The 24,152-nt window shown below is 41.3% G+C and overlaps 1 protein-coding gene across 4 annotated transcripts in view; it reads left to right on the top strand.

Annotated features, from left to right (window-relative positions):
* SORCS1 (sortilin related VPS10 domain containing receptor 1) overlaps window positions 1–24,152 on the top strand; it is a 497,958-nt gene that overhangs the window by 371,482 nt on the left and 102,324 nt on the right. For all 4 annotated transcript variants that reach the window (XM_047703168.1, XM_047703167.1, XM_047703165.1 and 1 more), the window contains exons 7-9: window positions 5,106–5,224; window positions 7,713–7,802; window positions 16,169–16,348. In XM_047703168.1, coding sequence (XP_047559124.1) covers window positions 5,106–5,224; window positions 7,713–7,802; window positions 16,169–16,348 — 389 coding nt within the window. The remainder of the gene's footprint in view (window positions 1–5,105; window positions 5,225–7,712; window positions 7,803–16,168; window positions 16,349–24,152) is intronic.

Here is a 24,152-nt window from a genome sequence, read left to right as displayed (position 1 = left end):
AGGAGAAAGAGAACAAACCAGGAGCACTTTACCAGGGGCTGGCGGTTCAAAATTGTTCATTTCCCCTTCAGCTTGCAAATTTCACTTTGAGCCACTCTAAGCAAGAAATGCTTTTAAGACCCCTTCTTGGGGCTTTCCTTGTGTCACCCAGCTGAACCCTCTGTATTTCTTAGTTGGAGAATAGACTCACAGCACGTATTGCTTGTAGTCCCCCCACCTCAGTACATGTCATGGTGAGTGGAGGAAGATGGAAAAGCAGAGGAATTAGAGATGGTTCTTTAATTCTCGAGAGACAGGTCTCAAGCCCACTGTGGACCACGCCCCCTCCACCCCCTGGCTGAGAGATGCTGACAAGGGATTGCACACAGAGCTGTCTCCCTCTCTCACATCACTGCCTGTATACTACTCTTGACATCTCCTGTATTTCTTTTATTCATTTTTCCAGTGCAAACATACATATGTAGATATCTATATATACAACTTGTACAGAATCTGGTTAATACATATACTGGTAACCTACTTTTAAAAAACTTTTATTTTAGAATACTTTTAGGTGAACAGAAAAGTTACCAAGACAATATAGCTTTACCTAGCTTCTCCTAATGTTGACATCTTGAACAACCAAGGTCTGTTTTCCAAACTAAGAAATTAACATTGATACAATATTATTAATCGGTAACCCGTTTTTATTGTATGACGTGTATTAAGCACTTCTGTAAATACTCATATACTCTTTGGAAGCATGGTTTTAATCACAAACTGTGCATGTTCTGAAGTTTTCAAAAATTATTCCCCCATTTTTGGTCCTTCTTCTCTCTTTCTTTATTATAAATAACACTGATGAATATTGAAATAGCTAATTCTTTTCATAGATCATTAATTATTTCCTTGGGTAGAAGTCTCAGAAATGAACATGAGGTTGAAAGATCTCATTTTCAAGGATGTTGAGCCATATTGCTGAATTACCCCACAAAAATACAGATTTACTGGTCTTTCTTTTGTATCTAGGTATATGCATTGATATTTAGCTCAAAGCCAAAATATGCGTAACAAATATTGGCTCCCAGTTCATGGGCATTTTTCACACAATGTAGAGTTGTAGAAATAAAAGCCTTGGGGCCAACCAAGTTTGAATCCTATAATGCCATTTCTGTAAATCATGATCTCTTTGAGCTCCATTCTCTTGATTTAAAAAATCAGTTGATATCTTATTATACGTTGTAGTACTGTGAAGATTAAATGCATGAAATAAAGGTGAAAATGCTTCAGAGTCCCTGGTACATAAATGCTCAACAAATGTTAGTTTCCCTCTTCTTTTATTTCCTTCCTGAATCCCTTAGATTCAGAAATTCTGAAAAGTTGAGTTATAAATATGAAAAGTGTATCTTTATATTTTCTATCTTGTGCTTGTTCAGGAACCTTTGAAAAGGAGGTTAAAGTCTTCAGAAAGAAACTCTTAGATTCCATTATAAATAAAACAAGCCCTGTGTGTTCATCAAGAAGTCCTCATTAGGTGGCAGTCCAAGCATTCTGATTGGACGTTGTGTTTGTAATTTGAAGACCAAGACCTCTTAATCAAGAACCTTTGATTCAGTTTGGTTAATCATTGTTTTTATTCATTTATCTCACATAACAAGCACAGAGAAAGAGTAGCGTTGGGCTCAGTACAATCAGTAACTCAGTGTCATCAGGAAATAGGTCCTTTCCATCTCTTTGCGTACTCATTATGTAAGCTTAACTGTAAGACAGTCCCTTCTGTGTAAAAAGAAGGCTAGTGCAGTGCCAAACATCACATTGGACACAGCGTTCTAGAGAGACGGAAGAGGGTCTTCTGCTGCGGCTCCTGGTCTCTGCCCTACAGCCCCTTAAAAGACCTACCTCTCTTCTCGTTTCCTGCTACAGGGTTTTAATGCCCTCTAAGACCCAAAAGGATTAATCCTTGCATGTGAGCACTTACCAGTCACACAGGAGGAAGGACAAGCCTATAGATGAAGTATTGGCTTTTCCATTCAAGAGGCTGGGAAGAGTGGGTATTGGAAGGTCACCAACAAAACATAACTGATAGAGAAACATAACTGAATAAGCAAATTCAGTTTACCCTTTTAAGAGACCTCCTATGTACTCTCAAACTGATTTTATCACTGTGAAAGGTAAAAAAAGAGGAAATAGGAATATTACCATTATTGATAACAACTGAGATCTGTACACATTTGAGTTTAAAAACATGTAGCATATACATTATTTCAGTTAATTCTAGGGGCCAAACTGTAAGAGAGTCGACGTTGGCATCCCCATTTGGGTAGCAAGACTCAGGGGGATGAAATAATTTCTTTTGAACTACACAGCCAGGAAGTGACCAGACCAGAACTCAAGCCCAGGTCTCCTAGCTGCCAATGTTCATTGTTTCTGTGACCCCAAGCTACCTTTAGAAAAACAGAAGTTGATTAAAAGTTGTAGAAGGGTCTATAGAGTGTGAAAATTGTGAGGTAAAGATTTTGTGTGCCGTAGTGGTGGAGAAGGACTGAGTCCCAGAAATTGTCTTCGAGAAGATTTTGAGTTATGTCCCAAAATAAAACTCTAAGTGTGTTTGCAAAAGGAGATAATTAAGAGGGAGTAGTGGCTCTTCTTTAATTATCTCTGGAGATGGTTTCACCGGGACTAGATGGCATAAAGTGCTTCAGAACCAGTCCCATTCCCACAGATGGCAGTGGGATGAAGGAATATTGTAGATAAAGCTCTCCTCCACAGTGTCCGGAGAGCTTATCAGTAATTACATCAGCCATTGGTCAGGTGGAGCAAATGTGCATGCCGCCCCCTAGTGGTCCTCCTTTTAGAGTACAGGTTTACCCAAGTTCTGTTAAGTGAAGATTATCCTGGAATTTCCTTAAGGAAGTCATTAGTGAATCCTTGATCCAACCCAATACTATTGCATACCCCCATTTCATGTAAGTCTTCATCTCCTGATTTCTTTTTAATTGGGAAGAGTGAATATCTGTATATATCCCTGATGTCCTAAAAGCAAAGTCATCTGTTCAGCATCATAAATAAATAAATAAATAAATAAAACAATTTTATTTTTCATTCAAAATATACATATTTCAATCAAGAGGCATATTTTCACTATTGGGCATTTACCCCAAAGATACGGATTTAGTGAAAAGAAGGGCCATCTGTACCCCAATGTTCATAGCAGCAATGGCCACAGTCACCAAACTGTGGAAAGAACCAAGATGCCCTTCAACGGACGAATGGATAAGGAAGATATCGTCCATATACACTATGGAGTATATTGCCTCTGTCAGAAAGGATGAATACCCAGCTTTTGTAGCAACATGGACGGGACTGGAAGAGATTATGCTGAGTGAAATAAGTCAATCAGAGAGAGTCAATTATCATATGGTTTCACTTACTTGTGGAGCATTAAGGAATAACATGGAGGATATTGGGAGGTGGAGAGAAGTGAGTTGGGGAAAATCAGAGGGGGAGACAAACCATGAGAGATTGTGGACTCTGAAAAACAAACTGAGGGTTTTGGAGGGGAGAGGGGTGGGGGGTTGGGTGAGCCTGGTGGTGGGTATTAAGGAGGGCACATATTGCATGGAGCACTGGGTGTGGTTCATAAACAATGATTCTGGAACACACACACACACACACACACACACACATAAAATTTTTAAAAAAGAGGCACATTTCAGTGAGTATTTACTTACTGCCCAGTATATGCCGGAACAGTATTAGAACCTGGGGGCACATTCGTGAACAAACAGAAAAAGCAGTCCTCAAGGAGAGTATATTCTAATGGAGAGGGGCAGAAATAAATAAGGAAGAGGTGATTTTATATTGTGGTAAATTCCATGAAGGTAATTAACAAAATGGTGTTGATCAACAGTAGTCATGGGAGACCCTCTGAAGTAAGAGTGGGCTGAAATCTAGAACTTTCTTTGTGAACCACCTGGAGAAAAGCAGTTCAGGCAGAGGGAATACAGTTTAAAAGTCTCTTACATGGTAGAAGGTTTGGCCACATTCCCGAAAATAGCGGAGGCCAGATGAGAAGAGTCACAGAGAGAAGAAGAGATTAACATGTGGGGAAATTTGAGTGATGGGTCCTAGAGGGTTCGAATTTATTTTAAATGCAATGAGGCAAAAGGAGTTTTAAGTAAGGAAGTGACATCTGATTAGTAAGGCAGAATAGTTAGAGTCGGAAAACCAAGACATCCTCCTTGATCCAAAGTACTCCCAAGCAATAGGTATCAGATCTATGTAGGAGTTATAACTGATAGGTTTACCATCTGCTGTTGAGTCTCATGTGGGATTAGTTTACTTATCTCTAAATGAGGGCAGAGCTTTGGATACAGGAATCTCCTCTCTATTCGGTTTCACTTTTTTTTTTTTAATTTTTTAAAAGATTTTATTTATTTATTTGACAGAGATCACAAGTAGGCAGAGAGGCAGGCAGAGAGAGAGGAGGAAGCAGGCTCCCCGCTGAGCAGAGAGCCCGATGCGGGGCTCGATCCCAGGATCCTGAGATCAGGACCTGAGCTAAAAGCAGAGGCTTTAACCCACTGAGCCACCCAGGCGCCCCTATTCTGTTTCACTTCTAAGTATTAATAGAAGAAAAGCCTTTATCTTGATATGGAATCTTTCTGTTTGTAACAGTGAACTTCTTGCATGAGATGGCTGCTGATTGCTCGTATGTCCACGTTTCCCCGCCTGTTGGTCAAAGGTCAAAGTGCAGAGGAAGAGCCCACAAATCCAAAGAGAAACAAACAAACGAACAAAACTACAAAATCACAAAAATTAATGCCAGTTTTTAAAAATGCTTTCATTTAGAGAGGGGAGAATTAATTAATGAGAATTTAGTATTCCAGGATGGCAAGATTTGTTGGAGACATTGGGGCATGGTGGTGATGGTGTTGCTGGAAAGTGAGTAAAATAATAGCGATACTACTTTTAACAATAACAATGGGAGGGATAATGCGATTGAAGAATGTGAGATTTGTTTAAAGAGTTGGAGATAGCAAAGGAAATGGAAAATGTCCACTCCAAGTCCAGTACTCTGTGAGTATACGTCCCCCACCCCGTTTTTTGTTTTTTGTTTTTTTCAGATTCACAATACCTGACTTGCCGAATGCAGAACTGCACAGAGGCCAACAGAAATAAACCTTTCCCAGGCTACATTGACCCAGACTCTTTGATTGTCCAGGATGATTACGTGTTTGTTCAGGTATGAAAGATCCACTTCGGCTGATTGTCTCAGACATTTCTCTTTCCTCCTTCTGTCCTAATGTAGCCTCCTTTGCCTACGTATACTCCCTTAAGAAAATGGGGAAAAAAAATCATTATCTTTTTGACAAAAGGAACATTACCAAGGGTCGAAGCTTCTATGCTAATGGAATATTAATTAGCTCCTTTGGGCAGCGTCTGGAGGACCTTATCAATATGGAGTCATGGAAGCCCTGGGTAGTGTACGAAGGTTGTCTCCGAATGATGCACTCTTCTGTTCACCCCCCTCCTCTGCCTTCATGGGCCTGAGCGGATATGTCAGTCTCTTCCTATCCGAATAGTCAGCCAATCAGCCTGTTCCCCAGTAGTCACCTTAAAAATAGAGAAACAGATGGGAACAGAAAGCTAGGGGGTAGCGGGAAGTGGTGGGAGGCAGAGGTGAGGTGCAGAGTAATCAGCCATTATTGTCATGCTCTGACTGTGATTAGGATAAGAATTAGATGAGATGAGATGTGCCCAGCCAGGATTTTCACCCCTGAAGAGAGTGGCAAACCTTTTGTGGTTGAATGGTTAGAAGAGACAGGGAACAAGTATGCTTTGCTTCTTTGCAGCATTTAAGGAAAATTCTAGGCTTGTTTCGATAAATCTTCAGTTCCTAGTTAAGTTTGGACAGACTTCATGTATTGCTTCCCATACTAAGAGTGGAAAGGTACAATTGCTAAATAGTTTATATCTGCATAGTTTATATATCAAATATGTGTGTTTTTATATTTACTTTATTTATACACACATACTATATATACATAGACACACATGATTTCCCTATGATTGAGACACATTCTAAACACTGTTGTGTGTATTTGGAGAAGAAATCATAAATCAGAATATTCAATCCCATGTTTTGAGGAAGCAGATGTTCAAAATACCCAACATCAGCCTATGTGTATGTACTCTTAAAATATTCCACAAATGACTACACACACACACACACATCAGTTTTCCTTAGGGAAGTGAGTAATGAGTACTCTGGTAACTTCAACATCAAATTATCAAGTGACATTAAAATGGTTACATGTGTTGGTTCGATCTATAATTCATTTCCCTATCACCGTTTCTCCCAGGAACCTTTTCTGCTTTCTAATAGTGGTTTATAATCCATATATAACTGACAAATGGGACTCACTTCTGCGTTTAGAGTGTCATATATTTTGTACCCGTGCCACTGTGAACATGGTCCTATAACCTGTCACGAGGACTGCGAGGTGATCTGGCCCCATGTGGGGAAGCGATAACTTCTGGCCGCTATTTTATGCGTCTGGTGGACATTCGCCCAGAGTATGTGTTGACCTAGTCTGAGTATGCACACCCCAGCTGATAGCCCAAGTCCAGATATTTATATGGATTAAGAGCAGGTAAACCAGCTCACAGAAACAGAGAGTTATGGTGGTTGCCAGGGATTGGGAGGTGGGGACACGTGAGTCAAAGGGGACACATTTCCAACTGCTAAATGAAGAACTTCTGGGGATCTAACATACAGCACAGTGACTATAATAACAACACTGTATTATAGACATGAAGATTGTCAAGACAGTAGATTTTTAAAGATATCGCCACATACAGAATGTCATAATTAAGTGAGGGGCTAGAGGTGGTGATCATTCTGCCGTATATGCATGCATCAAATCGTCACATACCTCTTAAACTCACATATGTTGTATGTGAATAATATCTCAATAAACCTGGGAAACAAGAGTGGCTGCAGAGGAGAGAGATTGGCATGGAGCCCTTGATACTCCAGCGCTCATGCTGGAGTAGAGACCACACCCCTTCCTGACCTCCCTGGCATCCACAGGGTTCACTGGGCTGTGTGTGCTGGACAGACTTGGAGGAGGTAGCTCCCCGTTCTCTTCTAGGAGAGAGAGCTCTAGAGTGATTTTGGACCACGACCCTGGCCAGGTTTTGTCTAATGGGTCAGCAGCACTGTTGTACCTGAGACCTACTCAGAGGCCTCAGTGTGACGGCATCAGATGACATTCAGTGCTCAGAGGAGAGAGGCTCCCGCTCTGGCACTGTCTGACCCAGGCCGTTAACTTCTGGTACAACATGGGGACCTCTCTCCTCCCCGGTGGTCTTGGGCTAGGCAGCTGGGGACTCCTGATGGACATGAAGGTAATATACTCTGAGGCTTGTGTCATTAAGAAGAAGGAGAAGGGGAGAAGGAGAAGAAAGAAACTGAAAATGTTTCCTGGCTCCCGAGCTACAGTGCGAATTGAAGAATTATATTTTCATGCAGTGGGTTTAGTTTGGGTCTCAGACCAACTCACATACACGGTATGAGTTGTTTTTGAATGGAACTCTAGTTCTTTACACTTGTCCACAATAGTCATTCACACTGTTGGGTTGGTGGCTAGCCCCTGCCATTCACGGCTCTTTTTCTATGGCCTGTAACTGTTGTAATAGCTCCTCTTACTTTTGTGTTTATGATCCAGCTGACATCAGGAGGACGGCCACATTACTATGTGTCCTACCGAAGGAATGCGTTTGCCCAGATGAAGCTGCCCAAATATGCTTTGCCCAAGGTATGACCTGAATGGATCTCTTCATTTCAGTATTTTCTCCCATTCCCATATTCTCGCCTGCACCCCTTTCCCAAGGACTCTTATATTCATTTATCTCTTCTCATCCCCCGTGACTGTTTTTCAACTACTCTTTCTCTCTCTCTGATTCTTGCTGTAGGAGCATCTGAATAGATTGTCAACTGATTTGCATTTGATTTTCAGTGCTAAAAATTTTTTTTTTTTTTTTTTTTTTTTTTTTTTTTTAAATTTTTTTTTATTTTTTTCAGCATATCAGTGTTCATTATTTTTGCACCACACCCAGTGCTCCATGCAATCCGTGCCCTCTACAATACCCTCCACCTGGTGCCCCCAACCTCCCACCCCCCACCCCTTCAAAATTCTCAGATCGTTTTTCAGAGTCCATAGTCTCTCATGGTTCACCTCCCCTTCCAATTTCCCTCAACTCCCTTCTCCTCTCCATCTCCCCTTGTCCTCCATGCTATTTGTTATGCTCCACAAATAAGTGAAACCATATGATAATTGACTCTCTCTGCTTGACTTATTTCACTCAGCATAATCTCTTCCAGTCCCGTCCATGTTGCTACAAAACTTGGGGATTCATCCTTTCTTTCTTTTTTTTTTTTTTTTTTACAGCTTTATAAACATATATTTTTATCCCCAGGGGTACAGGTCTGCGAATCGCCAGGTTTACACACTTCACAACACTCACCATAGCACATACCCTCCCCGATATCCATAACCCCACCCCCTCTCCCAACCCCCTCCCCCCATCAACCCTCAGTTTGTTTTGTGAGATTAAGAGTCACTTATGCTTTGTCTCCCTCCCAATCCCATCTTGTTTCATTTACTCTTCTCCTACCCCCTCGACCCCCCATGTTGCATCTCCTCTCCCTCATATCAGGGAGATCATATGATAGTTGTCTTTCTCCGATTGACTTATTTCACTAAGCATGATACCCTCTAGTTCCATCCATGTCGTCGCAAATGGCAAGATTTCATTTCTTTTGATGGCTGCATAGTATTCCATTGTGTATATATACCACATCTTCTTTATCCATTCGTCTGTAGATGGACATCTAGGTTCTTTCCATAGTTTGGCTATTGTAGACATTGCTGCTATAAACATTCGGGTGCATGTGCCCCTTCGGATCACTATGTTTGTATCTTTAGGGTAAATACCCAGCAGTGCAATTGCAGGGTCATAGGGTAGTTCTATTTTCAACATTTTGAGGAACCTCCATGCTGTTTTCCAGAGTGGTTGCACCAGCTTGCATTCCCACCAACAGTGTAGGAGGGTTCCCCTTTCTCCGCATCCTCGCCAGCATCTGTCATTTCCTGACTTGTTAATTTTAGCCATTCTGACTGGTGTGAGGTGATATCTCATGGTGGTTTTGATTTGTATTTCCCTGATGCCGAGTGATATGGAGCACTTTTTCATGTGTCTGTTGGCCATCTGGATGTCTTCTTTGCAGAAATGTCTGTTCATGTCCTCTGCCCATTTCTTGATTGGATTATTTGTTCTTTGGGTGTTGAGTTTGCTAAGTTCTTTATAGATTTTGGACACTAGCCCTTTATCTGATATGTCATTTGCAAATATCTTCTCCCATTCTGTCAGTTGTCTTTTGGTTTTGTTCACTGTTTCCTTTGCTGTGCAAAAGCTTTTGATCTTGATAAAATCCCAAAAGTTCATTTTTGCCCTTGCTTCCCTTGCCTTTGGTGATGTTCCTAGGAAGATGTTGCTGCGGCTGACGTCAAAGAGGTTGCTGCCTGTGTTCTCCTCGAGGATTTTGATGGATTCCTTTCTCACATTGAGATCCTTCATCCATTTTGAGTCTATTTTCGTGTGTGGTGTAAGGAAATGATCCAATTTCATTTTTCTGCATGTGGCTGTCCAATTTTCCCAACACCATTTATTGAAGAGGCTGTCTTTGTTCCATTGGACATTCTTTCCTGCTTTGTCGAAGATGAGTTGACCATAGAGTTGAGGGTCCATTTCTGGGCTCTCTATTCTGTTCCATTGATCTATGTGTCTGTTTTTGTGCCAGTACCATGCTGTCTTGATGATGACAGCTTTGTAATAGAGCTTGAAGTCCGGAATTGTGATGCCACCAACTTTGGCTTTCTTTTTCAATATTCCTTTGGCTATTCGAGGTCTTTTCTGGTTCCATATAAATTTTAGGATGATTTGTTCCATTTCTTTGAAAAAAATGGATGGTACTTTGATAGGAATTGCATTAAATGTGTAGATTGCTTTAGGTAGCATAGACATTTTCACAATATTTATTCTTCCAATCCAGGAGCATGGAACATTTTTCCATTTTTTTGTGTCTTCCTCAATTTCTTTCATGAGTACTTTATAGTTTTCTGAGTATAGATTCTTAGTCTCTTTGGTTAGGTTTATTCCTAGGTATCTTATAGTTTTGGGTGCAATTGTAATTCAGTGCTAAAAATTTTTGAGCCGTATGTGTGGGTATTCTAGCAAGAGAGAAAGTAGGCTTTGGATCCATATCATACCAGTACAACATTTTATTGTTGTTAATTATTGAGAGGCGGTGCATCTATATGGCACTCAACCTTTACATTGTCTCTCAGTGGCACTTACGACACTGGTTGTCTTTAGAGTTCTGAGGCATAGCTAATTTTTTGGACTTCCCCCGAAGACATACTCCTTTGAAAATAAGGACAGACAAAAGTTTAAGAAAGACCCTCTTAACTAACGGCTGACATCGCTGAGCTATCTTTCCAGAAACTCTGAACAACTGCGTTAATTTGGAGCGCCACCTAGTGGAGGACAGAGTGACTCGGGAGCATAAAGCTGTGTAGATTTGTGGTCTGAAATAGTTAATGTATTGTGCCTTGATCTTATAGCAAGGGAAGTATGTGTGGCTGTAGGAGGGGGACAGTGTAGGTTTAAATGTAGTTGCAGCTCAGCTTTGAAACCTTTGGTTTGGACAAAGAACATAGGGAACTTTTTTTGATTGAGTGTTGATGACTCTTTACGTTGTGTTTTTATCCACAACTTTATAGTGTGCTGTCCTGGACCAACACCAGCTCGCTGCCAGGAATTCAGGTGACAGATAGAGCATAAGGACATCACAGGTCTCGGTAGCCAGTTGCTCTGGCCTTTCCAGGCAGAATTCTCTTTCTTGGCCATCCCTCTGCCCCTAAGCATAACAGTATAGTAAGGTGGGCTGAGACACTGGCCCACTCGGGATAATCACACACATTAAATTGCACTGTTGACTCCGAAGAACAATGTCCATGTTAGTAGTTATAATTTCCAGCTGACGGTGGTAATTGTCCAGAACTACATGCCTGCGACTGCATACATTGAAGTGCTCCCTGCCCTTGATTCAGCTTTAAGTGTTTTCCAAAAAGACAAGCACAACAATTTGGAGTTGTGCCTTAGAGGAGAATTGGGTAAAGTCCATATGTAAAATTAAATCTGAGTGTTGTTAAAATTACCCTGGATTCTCTTTTAGGAAGGCCCATGAGGGATATGATCATGTCTCCCCAGTAAGTCCAACAGAGCCGCTTTGTTTTCTTTTTTCCCCTTCGAGTGCTGAAATAAATGGCTATGTCTTTGATTGGCCAGCAAATGCAGTAGTTTAGCTTGCACGACTTAAACCTTTAAAAATAAGATTTAAAGTCAATGCAGGGAGATGCTCTCGCTCAGGAGGCATGTGGGAATCAGGACCAAATCAGGAAGCAGCAGATGTGAGTAACTCCTCTTGCGTTCTTTCCTGGGAAAATACTCTGTGTGCAGAATAAGGCCTGGCCAAACCAAATGCTCTTTGCAGCCGGAGTGAGGCAAGCACTCAGGTCTCCTGAGTTCCCAGCTGGCATCCTTTGTATTATACTTCTCTTCTCTTGAAATAAATTAATAGCTTACTATTATAAGATAGCAGATCCCCCATAAACTTTGATATACTGGAGGACCATCAAAAGAAAAAGTCCCATGGACCCAAGGAGACCCATGGTCATTTAAAACCAAAACCCACCTTTGGATCTATTGCTGGAGTGTTAGGAAACACATCCTCTGAGTTGCTTGTTCAAGTCGACCCTTACCCCCGGGGACACCCAGCCAGTCTGGAAGGAAAAGTTGTCTTTTGAACCTGAATCTGCTGTCCCCTCCCCTGGCTACCTGAGATGAACCCGCTCTATTCTTAGCCTCATCTAAGGTGCGAGGGTAGAACACAATGATTAATTTCTCTTGTCCCCGGAAAAATAGGAGCCAGCGCAGCAAATGAACGTATTATGTGGTCCAAGCAGGTGTTTATTATTTAAGACAATGAGTCGCCTCATTACAGTCCCATTACACCTTCAAAGAATAGCCCCGGCTTGGGTGCAGTGATCTGCCAGAAAGGCGCCCGTATTTCATGGCCTTCTATCAAAGCCAGGGCTGCCTTGGCTGGAAAGGAACAAAGCTTCGTGCTCACCAAAGGAATCGAGACAAACCAGCACTTTCATGTTAAAATTTTCTGTAATCATCCACGGCCATTGTATCAGCTCTTGAAAGACCATGGTTACCCTGAGCTGTGTTTAAAAAAAAAAAAAAACAATAATAATAATAATAATAATATAATGGTAATGGTGACTGGAGAAGGGGATAGAGAGACTTTAATGTTGCTGCTGCTATTAAAATCATGAGGCCCCCCCCGCAGACTGGGAGACATGGTGACGGTTTCCTTTAACTTATTTGGAGCTCATTCTGAGCTACTCAAGGGAGATGAATGAGGCAATACATATGAAAGTGCTTTGAGCATTTTAGAGGACAGATACTCTATAAAAGCAAGGTAATATTATTATCAGTATGGATCTAGTTGTCTGTGTGGTGGGAGATGGATGGGATGGGGCGTGGGGGGTGTGGGGATAGGCAGCAGGAGGCCCAGATCTGCCACTAACCTGCTTTGGACTGGCTTATCAATTTCTATTTCTCTGTGTTTTGTTTGTTTGTTCTTTCATTTTTACATTTTTAAAATAAGATAAATGTTAACTCTGAATAAAATGTCCTCGGAGGTGCCTCTCGAAAATTTGGTTCTATGACCAAAGAAGCTTAAGAAAAAAATAAACTCCATTCTATGCCCCTTGCCTCGAGAGTAGCGGTAGGTCACTGGTGTCGAAAGCTCTAGGATGTCCTATAAAAAATATATATATATAATTCAGCATTAATCAAAACACTTTGCAAAGGTATCCATTAAAAAAAAAAAGTTTATTAGAGTCTACCAATGCTGGTGTCCTATGGAACAGATTTTGGGAAAAACTCTAGCAGATGATCTCAAAGGTCAATTCTTGTTCTGAAATTTTGTGTCTCAGTAAAATAATTGAACATAAAGTGCCACTTTATGTAGAAAGAGCATATTCTCCTGATAGAGGAGAATGTAGACAAGAAAAGAAAGATGACATTTAAATATGTCAGATCTTTCTATTAAGATATCTGAGACCAACTTTTTTTTTTTTTTTAAGTCTCTTCAATGTAATTGGATTATATGGAGAGAGAAAGATCTGATCTTGGCCCCTATCTAGAGATGGCCCTTTGAATCTGATGTTACTCGACTAGTTCTCTTGGTGACGTTGAAGCACTGTGTTTTAGTTGTGAATCTACAAAATAAAGATTTGCATGAGTTGGGATGATATAGTTGATGTATCTAGCCCTTCGCATTTATTATCAAGATATCTGTGATGACCCAGACTTCAGAGGTTCCCCAGTGCACAAATTCACTCCCAAGGCACAGAGGTGGGTAGTAATTACGTGAGGGTCAGATCTGTGCTTAAGTGTTTTAACTTGAATTCAGGGAGGATGCTGCATTCTGCTAATGAGGGAGTGTGAATTGGGAGTAGTTATGTAAGGCTTCCAAATGGCTAAATAAGGATTTGGGAGGGCAAAGGACAAGGAAGTGGGGAGCCATAGAATGTTTGGCCCTCAGTGGTTGAATGGCCCTTGGGCTAATTTCCATAGCTAATCCCCTCCATTAGAAAGAAGCAAAATTAAAAAAAAAAAGTGCAAGCACTTTTTATTAAGTATACTAGTTAGCCCCTGAACATTTGCAGCAAACAGAAAGGCCAAATCAACCTTGCTTCATCAGCAAAGGGGATTTAAGCACTTGCGTAACTGAAAATAGCTAGTGTACGTGGGACAGATGCTATGTGTCAGGCACTGTTCTAAGTGCTTAGCACTTAGTAGCCGATATAATTCTCACAACTCCAGGGAGGGTATACTAAAATCTCTGTTCTGTAGGTAGAAATTCTCAGGCACAGAGTTTGGTTTACACAGCTAAGTTACAGAGGGAGGATCTGAACTCAAGTAGTTTTACTTCAAAGCCCATTCTTTTAACCATTTTGTTCTACTCTCTGCTAGAGTAGATCCTCTCTAACTGAAAGGTTTACAGATAGGGAAGGCTTCTTAGTTATCCACAGTCAAAGACTCAAAGACTTTCACACAATGTGGCCTCTCTCTCTTCCTTTTGAGCCTATTTTCTTCAGGACTGGGTTCATCCCCTATCTTCCCTCTAAGATATGCCTCCACCATATCTAGACTTTTTTTTTTTTTTAATTTCTGATAATCCCAGTGTCATTCTAGAATTGTATCTTATTGACTTTGTGTTGCCTACCCATCACTGATCTAACCACTGTGGTTGGGGACATTGAATATTCTGAATGGTAGGCCAACAAGGTCTTTTCTGGTGCTAAGGGTAAAAGAAAGTAACAAAGACTAAGTATAGGGAGGAAATTTGAGAGTGATAAGGATGTTTTTCAAAGAACATCAACTCCAGTTATCAGAAGAAATGGAAATAGACATTTGGCTGGTATAAGCAATGGCCAACTTGCATACCAAACTTAAGTTTGCATTATTGATCCACATTGAATTGATCCACATTTAATTAATGGGATTCATTTTTGGCCTCCCGCTCTGTATTTTTTATATAAAAACATTACCAAACTCTAGAATATGACATGTGAGACCCAAGTAGGGGTGAGAAAGATGAAACTCTGTGGGTAAAGTCTTCTTCCTTCTGGGATCATCAGAGTTCACTGTGATCATGGTAAAGGAAGGAGAGACTCGTCCCTATATGTTTAGAGAGGGTCCAAGCTGAATTGCTAATCATTCGGTTGAAAGAACATGGGCATATATTCCAAGGAGAAAATTTAGATTAGGAGTTAGGTAGAACTTTCTAGCACTGAAATTCTTACCAGCGAAGACTGGAAGTTCTCTGGAAGTTTTTCAAGGATGGAGGAGGATCCATCTGGGAAGATCTGAGCACTAAGCGACACAAGGCCAAGAATCTTTCCATACTGTTCTTCAGTCTTTTTGCTTATTTGTAATTCTGTTTTTTTTGTTTTGTTTTGATTTTTGGTTTTTGAAAGTTACACCACTTTTGAAAGCTACAGCCTTTACTCAAGGCTGTAGACAGCTGCCAAGAGCTTATGCACAGAAGACAGCACGCCCTGGTCTGTGCCAGCCTCCCCTGAACATCTCCACTTCCCTGGAGTTCTGAATGGGGAAGAAAAGATTTGGAATTCCCACCCCAGGGACATCTGCTCCCTGCCTCCACATTACCTTTGCCTTTGTTTTTCCATCCAGGACTACCAGAGTCTGAAAGCAGGCTACTTCTTTCCTCTCTCACTTCAGGTTTCCTGCTGAATTTCTCAGAGTTAAGGGTTTAGATAAACTGCTGAGTCCTTGAACAGTCATTGACGTGAAGATGAGTGCTTTGGGGTTCTCAGGTGACTGTTTTCCGCAGCGGCTTCTGGGAGTTGCTGAGCCTTAGGGAGTGTTTGTCAAACTTTAATGTGCATATGAACCACTCAGATTTTATTTAAATACAGATTTGTGATTCTATAAATGAGGCCTGAGATTCTGTATATCTGACAAGCTTGCAGGTGATGCCAGCACTGGCAGCCCATGGACCATGCTGAGGGAAGCAGGGCTTGTCTATTTTCTCTCTGTCTCTCAAACTTTCCCTCATATTTAGCCCACAAACGTCTTCTGAACATATACCATGTTTGTGCCTGGAAAGTATATGAGGATGATTGATTCTCCAAAGATATGCATATTTGAGAAAGTCTTCTTCAATTATCTAATGAGGTAATTAAATTATAAGCAAGCTACCAAGCATCTCTCTGCCCTATTTTCTCATGAAATTCCTGCCTAACCCCACAGATGACAAAGGAAATGGTTAACATTTGCCTAATTAATGATTACTTCACAAATTACTTCACAAATAAAAAGGGAAAATTTTTATCTTCCATGACAGTGCCTAAGAGCCTATTCTGGTATCCTTCATGGGATTCCACTCTCTTTGGACACATGCCATGTTCACGTAGAAGCGTCTTCATCCTTCTTACTTCTCTGTGTCTTTCTTTAGGACATGCATGTCATCAGCACGGATGAGAATCAAGTGTTTGCAGCGGTTCAAGAATGGAACCAAAATGACACCTACAACCTCTATATCTCAGACACCCGTGGGGTCTATTTTACACTGGCCTTGGAGAACGTTCAGAGCAGCAGGGGTCCAGAGGGCAACATCATGATCGACCTCTATGAGGTATGTCACAAGGCATGTGTCGTCCTGAGCCACTGCAGTGCCTGGGCCGGTGGGTGAGGGCCCACGGTTGTCTGTTGCCTCCATCATTTTAATTCCTAGTTCCTTACATGGCCTCATTTCGTTTGGGAGAGGGGAGGATTTGTAGAACATTTTTACTGGTTAATTTGCATTCCACCCAACACCTCTCTAGGAATCCTTTCTTGGTGAAGTCCACAGTCCATGAAGTCTCAGGGGCCCTGGAGAGAGTGTCTGGGGAAGCAGTCAAACAGTTGAAAGGTTTGAACAAGAATGATCCTAATATAAAATTTGAAAATAATATTGAAGGCAAACAAGGTGTCGGAGTTTGAGCAGAGGGGCAGTGGGCATCCTCCTTTTCCCTCTGAAGAACTAACGAGGGGGATATCTTTGTGTTGAACTAGAAGATACTCCCATTGGACCTGAATATCTTTCTGACCTGATAACTTCCACTATTTGTCATCTCCTCAAGGACCAGTGAGTGAGACAAAGTGATAGATAAGTCTTTCTCTCCTAAATGGGAAAGGGGGAGGCAGAGACAAAAAAAATAGAGTTTGCCTCATTTCCCTAAAACAACTTTGGCCCTTTGTTTCTCAAAATGATTGGGGCACAAAAGAAAATTCCTATATGTTCGATCATTTAGCTTTCATAACAAATAACAACACTTGAATGCTGTTGAAAGCATGGCTAGGTAGAAAGCATGCTGCTATTTGGGGATGGATTTTAGCCACTTGTCAGTCTACTTTTGTACCATGAGGATTTATAATGGGTTATAATGAGCTGTTGCAAAATGTATTCAGAATTTGGGAAGTACTCATTTACCTGTATCCTATCTGAAACAAACAAACAAAAAATCTGAAACTGATTCAAATATATATAGTCCTAATGATGCTGTCTTTTGGTTGAGTACAAGTTCATAGAGTCAAGAGATTTGTTTGTATAATGAGAAGCAAGGGAATGATATCCAGTATATCAAAGAAAGGAACCAATTTCATTTAACAAATTAAAACCTATCATTGTAATTCCTTTTAATGCTGTCTACCCCCTTTCTCCTTTAAGAGCTCTTCGGGATTTTCTTCTAGTATCTAAACTTCTCTGTATGTATAAAGCCATATTAATGAATTTATATACCCCATTCAGAGCCCAAACTAGCATGAGACATAGTGTGTATATATTTAGAAAAATGCACTGAAGACTTATTTACACATTCACAAGGTTTTTCCACTCTTTTCCTGCTTATGTTCCAGATAAATATAGTAGTATCCTATATCTCAGCCTCGAATGGAACATGTATTCTGGAAAACATTTACATATTCTGGTGATTTAGTTTCAAATTCATGTTGGATAAAATTGTGATTTAAAGTATAAATTTTGGAGCCAGGCTGCCTGGATTTAAATCCTAGCTATACCACATGTATGAATTCTAGAGGAAAAGCCAAGAACTTCCAAGCCTAAGTTTTTTTATTTAAAATATGGAGCTATATACATGGTACCTACTTGATAGAATTTCTGGGGATTACTAAGTTAATCATCTTACTATATATACTATGAACAGTGCAAAAAATCTATCAATGCTCAACAAATTATAGATAACATAACTAATATTATATTCCAATGAGATTAAGCCCCCATACGATGTTCTATTCTTACAGTCTTAAAATCTGCCCACGTTGTTTAAATATCCAACACTTTTGGATCCTTGTTTCTTCCCATATTGCTCTTAGCACGGCCATAGGATGTTGCTTAACACCATCCAGTCATCTTCCTATAAACAAGTATAAATTGCCACATTTCTTTCCTTATTTGTAAATGTCATACAAACATTTAAATTGTAAGTGTGTTTTGTTGAAATGCCATGCATTTTCATGGCTGATTCTAGCACTTACCATGGAAATATCTAGCTTCAAAAGTCTGATAAGAAGTCAAAGCAGCTGTCTCAGATCCGTCACCCAGTTTGCTTCCCTGGCCTTGACTTTGTCCCTGTTCTCCCAAAAACATTTTCTCATTTTCGGGTTGCATTTTTCCCTTTCTGTTTAACTTCTCCCTCTTTTCAAGCATTGTGGAAGACTTTTTTTTTTTTTTTTTTTTTTTTTCCGGGATGAATTGTGTTTTCTGCCAAAACAGAGACCATTCTAATTGGTCCCTTGATGACGGAAAAGATGACAGATTTGGACAGGAACGAGTTTGCAATGTTCGGTTATTTACACCCGTTTTCATGAAGTGTTTTCTGAATTCAGATATTGCTAACAGGTATGCAACGAGAAGAGGAAACAGGGTGACTTCTGGACATGGCAGATCATTTCTTGGTTAATCCTTATGTTTCCCTTTTGTGTCTCTCTCATGGTTGCCTGTCCATAGGGAAACTGCTGGCTCTTATTATCATCACTGTGAGCAGTGGTATGACTGCATTATGTAAAGGTGTTCTGCATCCTGGGGCCCGGGAGGAAGAGTCTTTGGTTTTATTAGCCTGACAGTTCGCAGCAACTTGAATTGAAATTGATATGATCAGAACGGTGGTGCCATATCTGCTGATTACCTAGATAGAAAGAATATTGGCTGACATGGAACCTGGCGCAAATGTTCCTTAAATCTGATTGTTCTGGCTAGCAGGAAGCCGAAAGCCATCCAGCATGAATTTCCCAGTAGAATTGCGATGAACAATGAGTGCTTAGAGATAAATGAAAAGTAAGAAAATCCATAAATGAATTAATAAGGAGCAGAGATGAGCGACATATGAAGTAGGGGTAACAAAGATAGAACATATGGAGTGCACGGCTGTTCACATTTGGGGGTGACTGAGAAGCATGGTGTGAGTTTTTTGCTTGTATGTTTCTCCATGTCAACAACCTGCCATTCTTGTGTGTTCTTTAAGGTATTTTAGCAGAGGCAAACTGGTAATGTGTAACAGTATGAGTCTGTGTATCAAGGATATGTACTGTTGATGAGTCTGTGTGGGAAATGCAAAAGGAAGCACATTTCTCATTAAATTCAATAATTTTGTTCACATACATACATTGGAACCTTATAATAAATGTGACTCTCTCTGCCCTGGAGGTACATGTATGCATGTGATGACATAGGGAAATATTGGGGACAGAGTGTTGGGTGACCATCTTGCATGGTTTAATCATTGAAATACCAGAATTTTCCTTCAGTGTCAGTTGACCACCATGAACCACACTCAGGAGAGTCATGGGGGAAAGTTGGACACAGAGCAAAAATGCTGAATAGTGATTTTTGTCAATGGAAGGTCATAATAACAACAGATAATATTTCAGGTGCCAGTATATGCCAAGCACTGTGTAAAGAACCTTCCATAATTATTTCATTCATTCCATATATTAAGTTTATGATGCTGCGACTATCATTACTTCCACTTTAAACATAGGTAAATGGAGGCAGGAAAATGCTATCATTTTTGCAAGATTACAAAGCTAGCTAAGTGGGAGAATTAGGATGTGAGTCCTAGAGTATGCAGAACTCTTAACAAACTATTTGTGTCTCTGGAAGGATTTGCACTTGTATTTGATTGTGGCCCAGCCATAACCCTTAGACTGAAAGTCATTGAAGGGTAGGTAAATAGTATTAGACTTTACCTAGAAGTAGAGGAAAGCAGACAAGAAAAAGAAAACAGTCTTGGGAAAAAGCCAACAGAAGCAGAATCCACAAATCATAGCTCTGGACCTATTCACCACCTTCTGACCCAGATCCTGAGTCCGCAGTTATAGCTAAATTCAGTCAGTGCTGACATTGTGCCTCCCAGTTTTGTCCGGTGGATGTGTTTCCATAAGAGACGCCTAGAAACAAGCATCCTAAAATTCTGTCATCCCTGAATAGCACAAATGCCCCAGTGGCATCACGTGGGATGGGAAACAGAAGACAGCATGCCTGATGGCAGCCAGAGCAAAGGAGACAGGATGAATGTGTCTGAGACGTGTGATTCCTAGTGTTTTCGTCTGGTGTGGATGATGAGAGGGGGGTCTGACAGCTTTGGAAAATATCCTCCCTCCTCTGGGAAGGGGATATTAATTAACAATGATGAAGAGCGCTTTGGCTTAATGGACAATGACAGTTCACCCCAGCCAAGTGGAAAGGGTCGTGTTGGGATTGAAGCCACCTGGCTGGCAAATTTGGGATGCACAGAACGTGTGCATGACTGAGCACAGTGGGCAGCATGAGGAAGACATACCGACGAGCCGTGCTTGTTCGTTGGCACACACTGTGTCTTCTGCATGGAAGAGTGCCGCCTCTTTGAAAGAGAAAGCTCAGCAGTTGTGCTGAAGCACTTAGACCTTGATTTCTTGGGGAAAGGTGCCTCTTACAATCCAGGGTGGGAGGTAGAGAAGAAAACTGCTCTCCCTTCCCGGGCTTATTTCTTACAGGACACAGAATGTGCTAATTATACTTAGGCTACTCTCTCCTTAGGAGAGGAGTGCTGCCTGGTCAAGTCAGTAGGGAAGAAAAGAAACTTGGGCCTTTAGGTGGGGAGCGGGCTCCTTGATTGCAAAGTCACCCCTGGCCTTTCTCCCTCTGAATATGTGTTTCTCCTGGCTACAACCCTCTCTTTAGAGCAGAAAAATAGCCTATGTCCAAAGCGCAAAGCAATTATGGTCACAGATACATTCTCTTTCTTGCCACGCTTGTTGATTCATAATTTTTATTCTCTTCACATTTCGACACCTTGGATTTGTAGTTGACGTCTGAGACCGAGAGGGCGGGAGGGGTCATCTCCCAATGGGCACTAGAGTCAGAAATCAGCAGTAACTCTTGTTCACGGGTCTTCCCAGCTTAGCCTCTGTGTGGAGCCTGTGAATGAAAGATTGGGCTAGAAGAGAACCATCTAGAGTTGCCATCCAAAAAACCAAGGAAGTGGGCAGGTAGAGACATATCAGTGTGTTATCCAAGGGAGTGGGAGATAGCCTGTATGAACCAGGGGAGTGAGATAAGAGGAGGACAGCATCCTGAAGCTAGCACCTGGGGGCACAGTAAGTGTGCAGATGGGCTTTGTGGTGGCCTGAGGTTTGAGCTGTAGCACTTCTTATTTAAAGTCTAATTAAAATGGCATCTTGGCTCCTAGGAGATCAGAAAATAAGAAATAATAACTAATTACCTTTGAGACTTCCGGTATCACACTCCCCCTATGAGCCGCAAAGAAACATAAGTAGCTTCTCAACTCACTCAGCATTTTCGAGCAGAATTCAGAAAGGTAAGTAAGGTAACAGGTCTTTCCCCAAAGGAAAACAGAATCTGTGATGTGTGATGTGTCATTCCCACAGGAATATCCTGCTCAGAAACTGTGTTCGCGGGAAGGCATATCTTCATCCAAGAATAGTACTTTTCCCCATCCTGTGCCATCCCTCAGCCCCACCCATGCCACACAAATAAACACATGCTATGAACACTGAGGTTGTCTGGCAACATAAACCTCTCCTCCCCATCCTGAATGGAACCCCAGACCTCATACACACATATGCACATACATACACACACAAGTACACACACAATCCGTATTTTGGGCACTGACACTGCTTCCTTAATTTCCAAAGTGATATCCAAAGTAAGAGGCTAGAGGTTCCAAGAAATAGAAGATGAAACCTCACAAAAGAGCCCCCTGAGGAAAGTGCCTTATGCCTAGAGGGGCACCAAGACCCCCAGAAAGATGGACTTCTCGGGCTTAGAGCAAAACGAGCAGTGGATGGTATGAGAAACCGAAACGCCGGGGTGACCATCTCGGCAGGGCAGACCAAAAAGGCAAGAAAAATAAAAAGACACGACAAATGGGATTTTCACGGATTAAGTGCCTTGGCCACAAGAAGAGAATAAGCAGACCCACTCCAGCTCCATCCCCTGTTGTCACGGATTACCTCTGCTTTGGCAAGTTTTTATTCCTCAAGATAAACCGGAAGGCCAGGCTGCCAAAGATGAATTACAAAGCGGAGCTCTCCACTCAAGTGGCATTTGATAATGCCAAGCAATCGGGGGCCAATAAAGTCACCGCTTCTGCAAATCAAATGAACCCGTTCCTAAACACGTAGGACCCTGCTCTGACACTCTTGCCAAAAGAGGGCGAGGGCAGAAAAGAAAATGGGCAATGAAACTACAGGAATAGGTAATCATTTCATTCTCTCTGTACTTACTGTAACCTCGAGTGTCGAGTGGCTAAGGCAGCATCGTTTCTCATGGAGGAGGATGCTGCAGAGAGAAAACGAGCATGACTTGTGAAAATTCCGATTCATGAAATTTCATTTTTAAAGAACTGGGAGTTGAGTCATATTTAAATATGTAACAGCCTCTGGAACATATGCAAAACCAATATGGGGTTCCCTGGTGGGCCGTCCTTATGGAGCTGGGATAGTGAGCAACTAACGACTATCGGTAATTAACATACCAGCGTCGGGAGGTGCCGTGCTCCTGGAATTTGTGCCTTCCACATTTGTCGAGGACCAACAATGCATAGGAAACTGTCTGCTTGTTGTCGATTGCCCAAAATGAGGCTTGTTTTCCTAAGTAGTATTTATTTGCTTAACAAACTTGTGGTTTCAAAGGAATACGAAGTTGGCCCAACTCTAAATTATCCCATATGCCATGCTGGCAGGTACAAATGAATGAGGTTTGACTGTGTCAGAAGCCGAGGTAACATGTACATATTCTGTTGCTCGAAACCCAGCCTATTGGTGTTAAGAAATTCAGAGCCGTTTTTGTAAAAGCACATTGTAAGTCAGACGGATTTGAGTGTGAACTCCAGCTCTCTGTTATCATCAGCAATTAAGTTTTGGCTACGCATCGGTTTCTTGGTCCATAGGATCTGGGCCGTAGCTGTGAGGCAGGTTTGAAGTGAATAGAAGCAGTTCGGTGTATAAAGTGTTGCACAGAGTCCTGTGTGAATGGCATGGATTCATGCTATTTTTTCCCTCTTCTGCTTAAAGATTTTCATGTTCTCCTATAAAGCGCCAGAGATAAGTGGGTTCAAATATGCTTGTTAGCTTGTCCACTAACTCCCTTCTGAGCTCCACAAAGCCACTCAGTCCAAGTTTCTGTTTTCCTTATCTTCAAAATGTGGCTGCTGGTAATTCTATCTCACAGTTCCCGTGAGCATTACATGGGATGACCTGCGCTGTTGCACGCATTCAGACCCTGCTGTCCCCGGCCCTCAGTCTTCCTGGGTTGTCATAATTCCAAATAGGGTAAAATGGGTATGAATGCATTTAATACACTTGAAGGTGCTTGAAAAATATGATCCACAACTCAGGATTCGTGATCACGTGGCTTTACCAACTTAGCAATTTGAGTATTTTTCCTTAAGTATATGAGAGAGAAGGCAATCATATAGTTGGAGCCAAGTAATTAAGAAGGACCATTTATAGTGGGAACAGGCATTACAGCAACGGAGGAGGGGATGACTTCACAACTTAGGGAAACCACTGCTGCTTTAGGTTTAAAATCTGTGTGTGTGTGTGTGTGTGTTTATATTTTTATTTTTATTTTATCAAAAGCTGTTCTCTATTGTTCAGTATATTTCAGTGGCTTAATAGAGCCATCTTTTTACAGAACAAAAAAAGGGGGGAAACAATAGCAATTGGATCCTGAGCTTTAAACTGAACTTTGTCAATTGCCCCAGACTGTACATAGCTCAGTGACTTGGAGAGCTGTTAAGAGCATGGTCTGTGAAGCCATCAGTTCTGAGTTAAAATTCCAGGTCTGCCGCTTACTCTCTGTGTGACCTTAGGCAGCATGACCATGGACAAATCACTTTACCTGGATGAGACTGGGTTTCCTCATGTGTGAAAAA

Source organism: Lutra lutra, chromosome 14, assembly GCF_902655055.1.
Source record: "Lutra lutra chromosome 14, mLutLut1.2, whole genome shotgun sequence".
Taxonomy (NCBI): Eukaryota; Metazoa; Chordata; class Mammalia; order Carnivora; family Mustelidae; genus Lutra; species Lutra lutra.
Note: the sequence above shows the minus strand (reverse complement) of the source record. Positions and strands in the feature narration are given on the sequence as shown.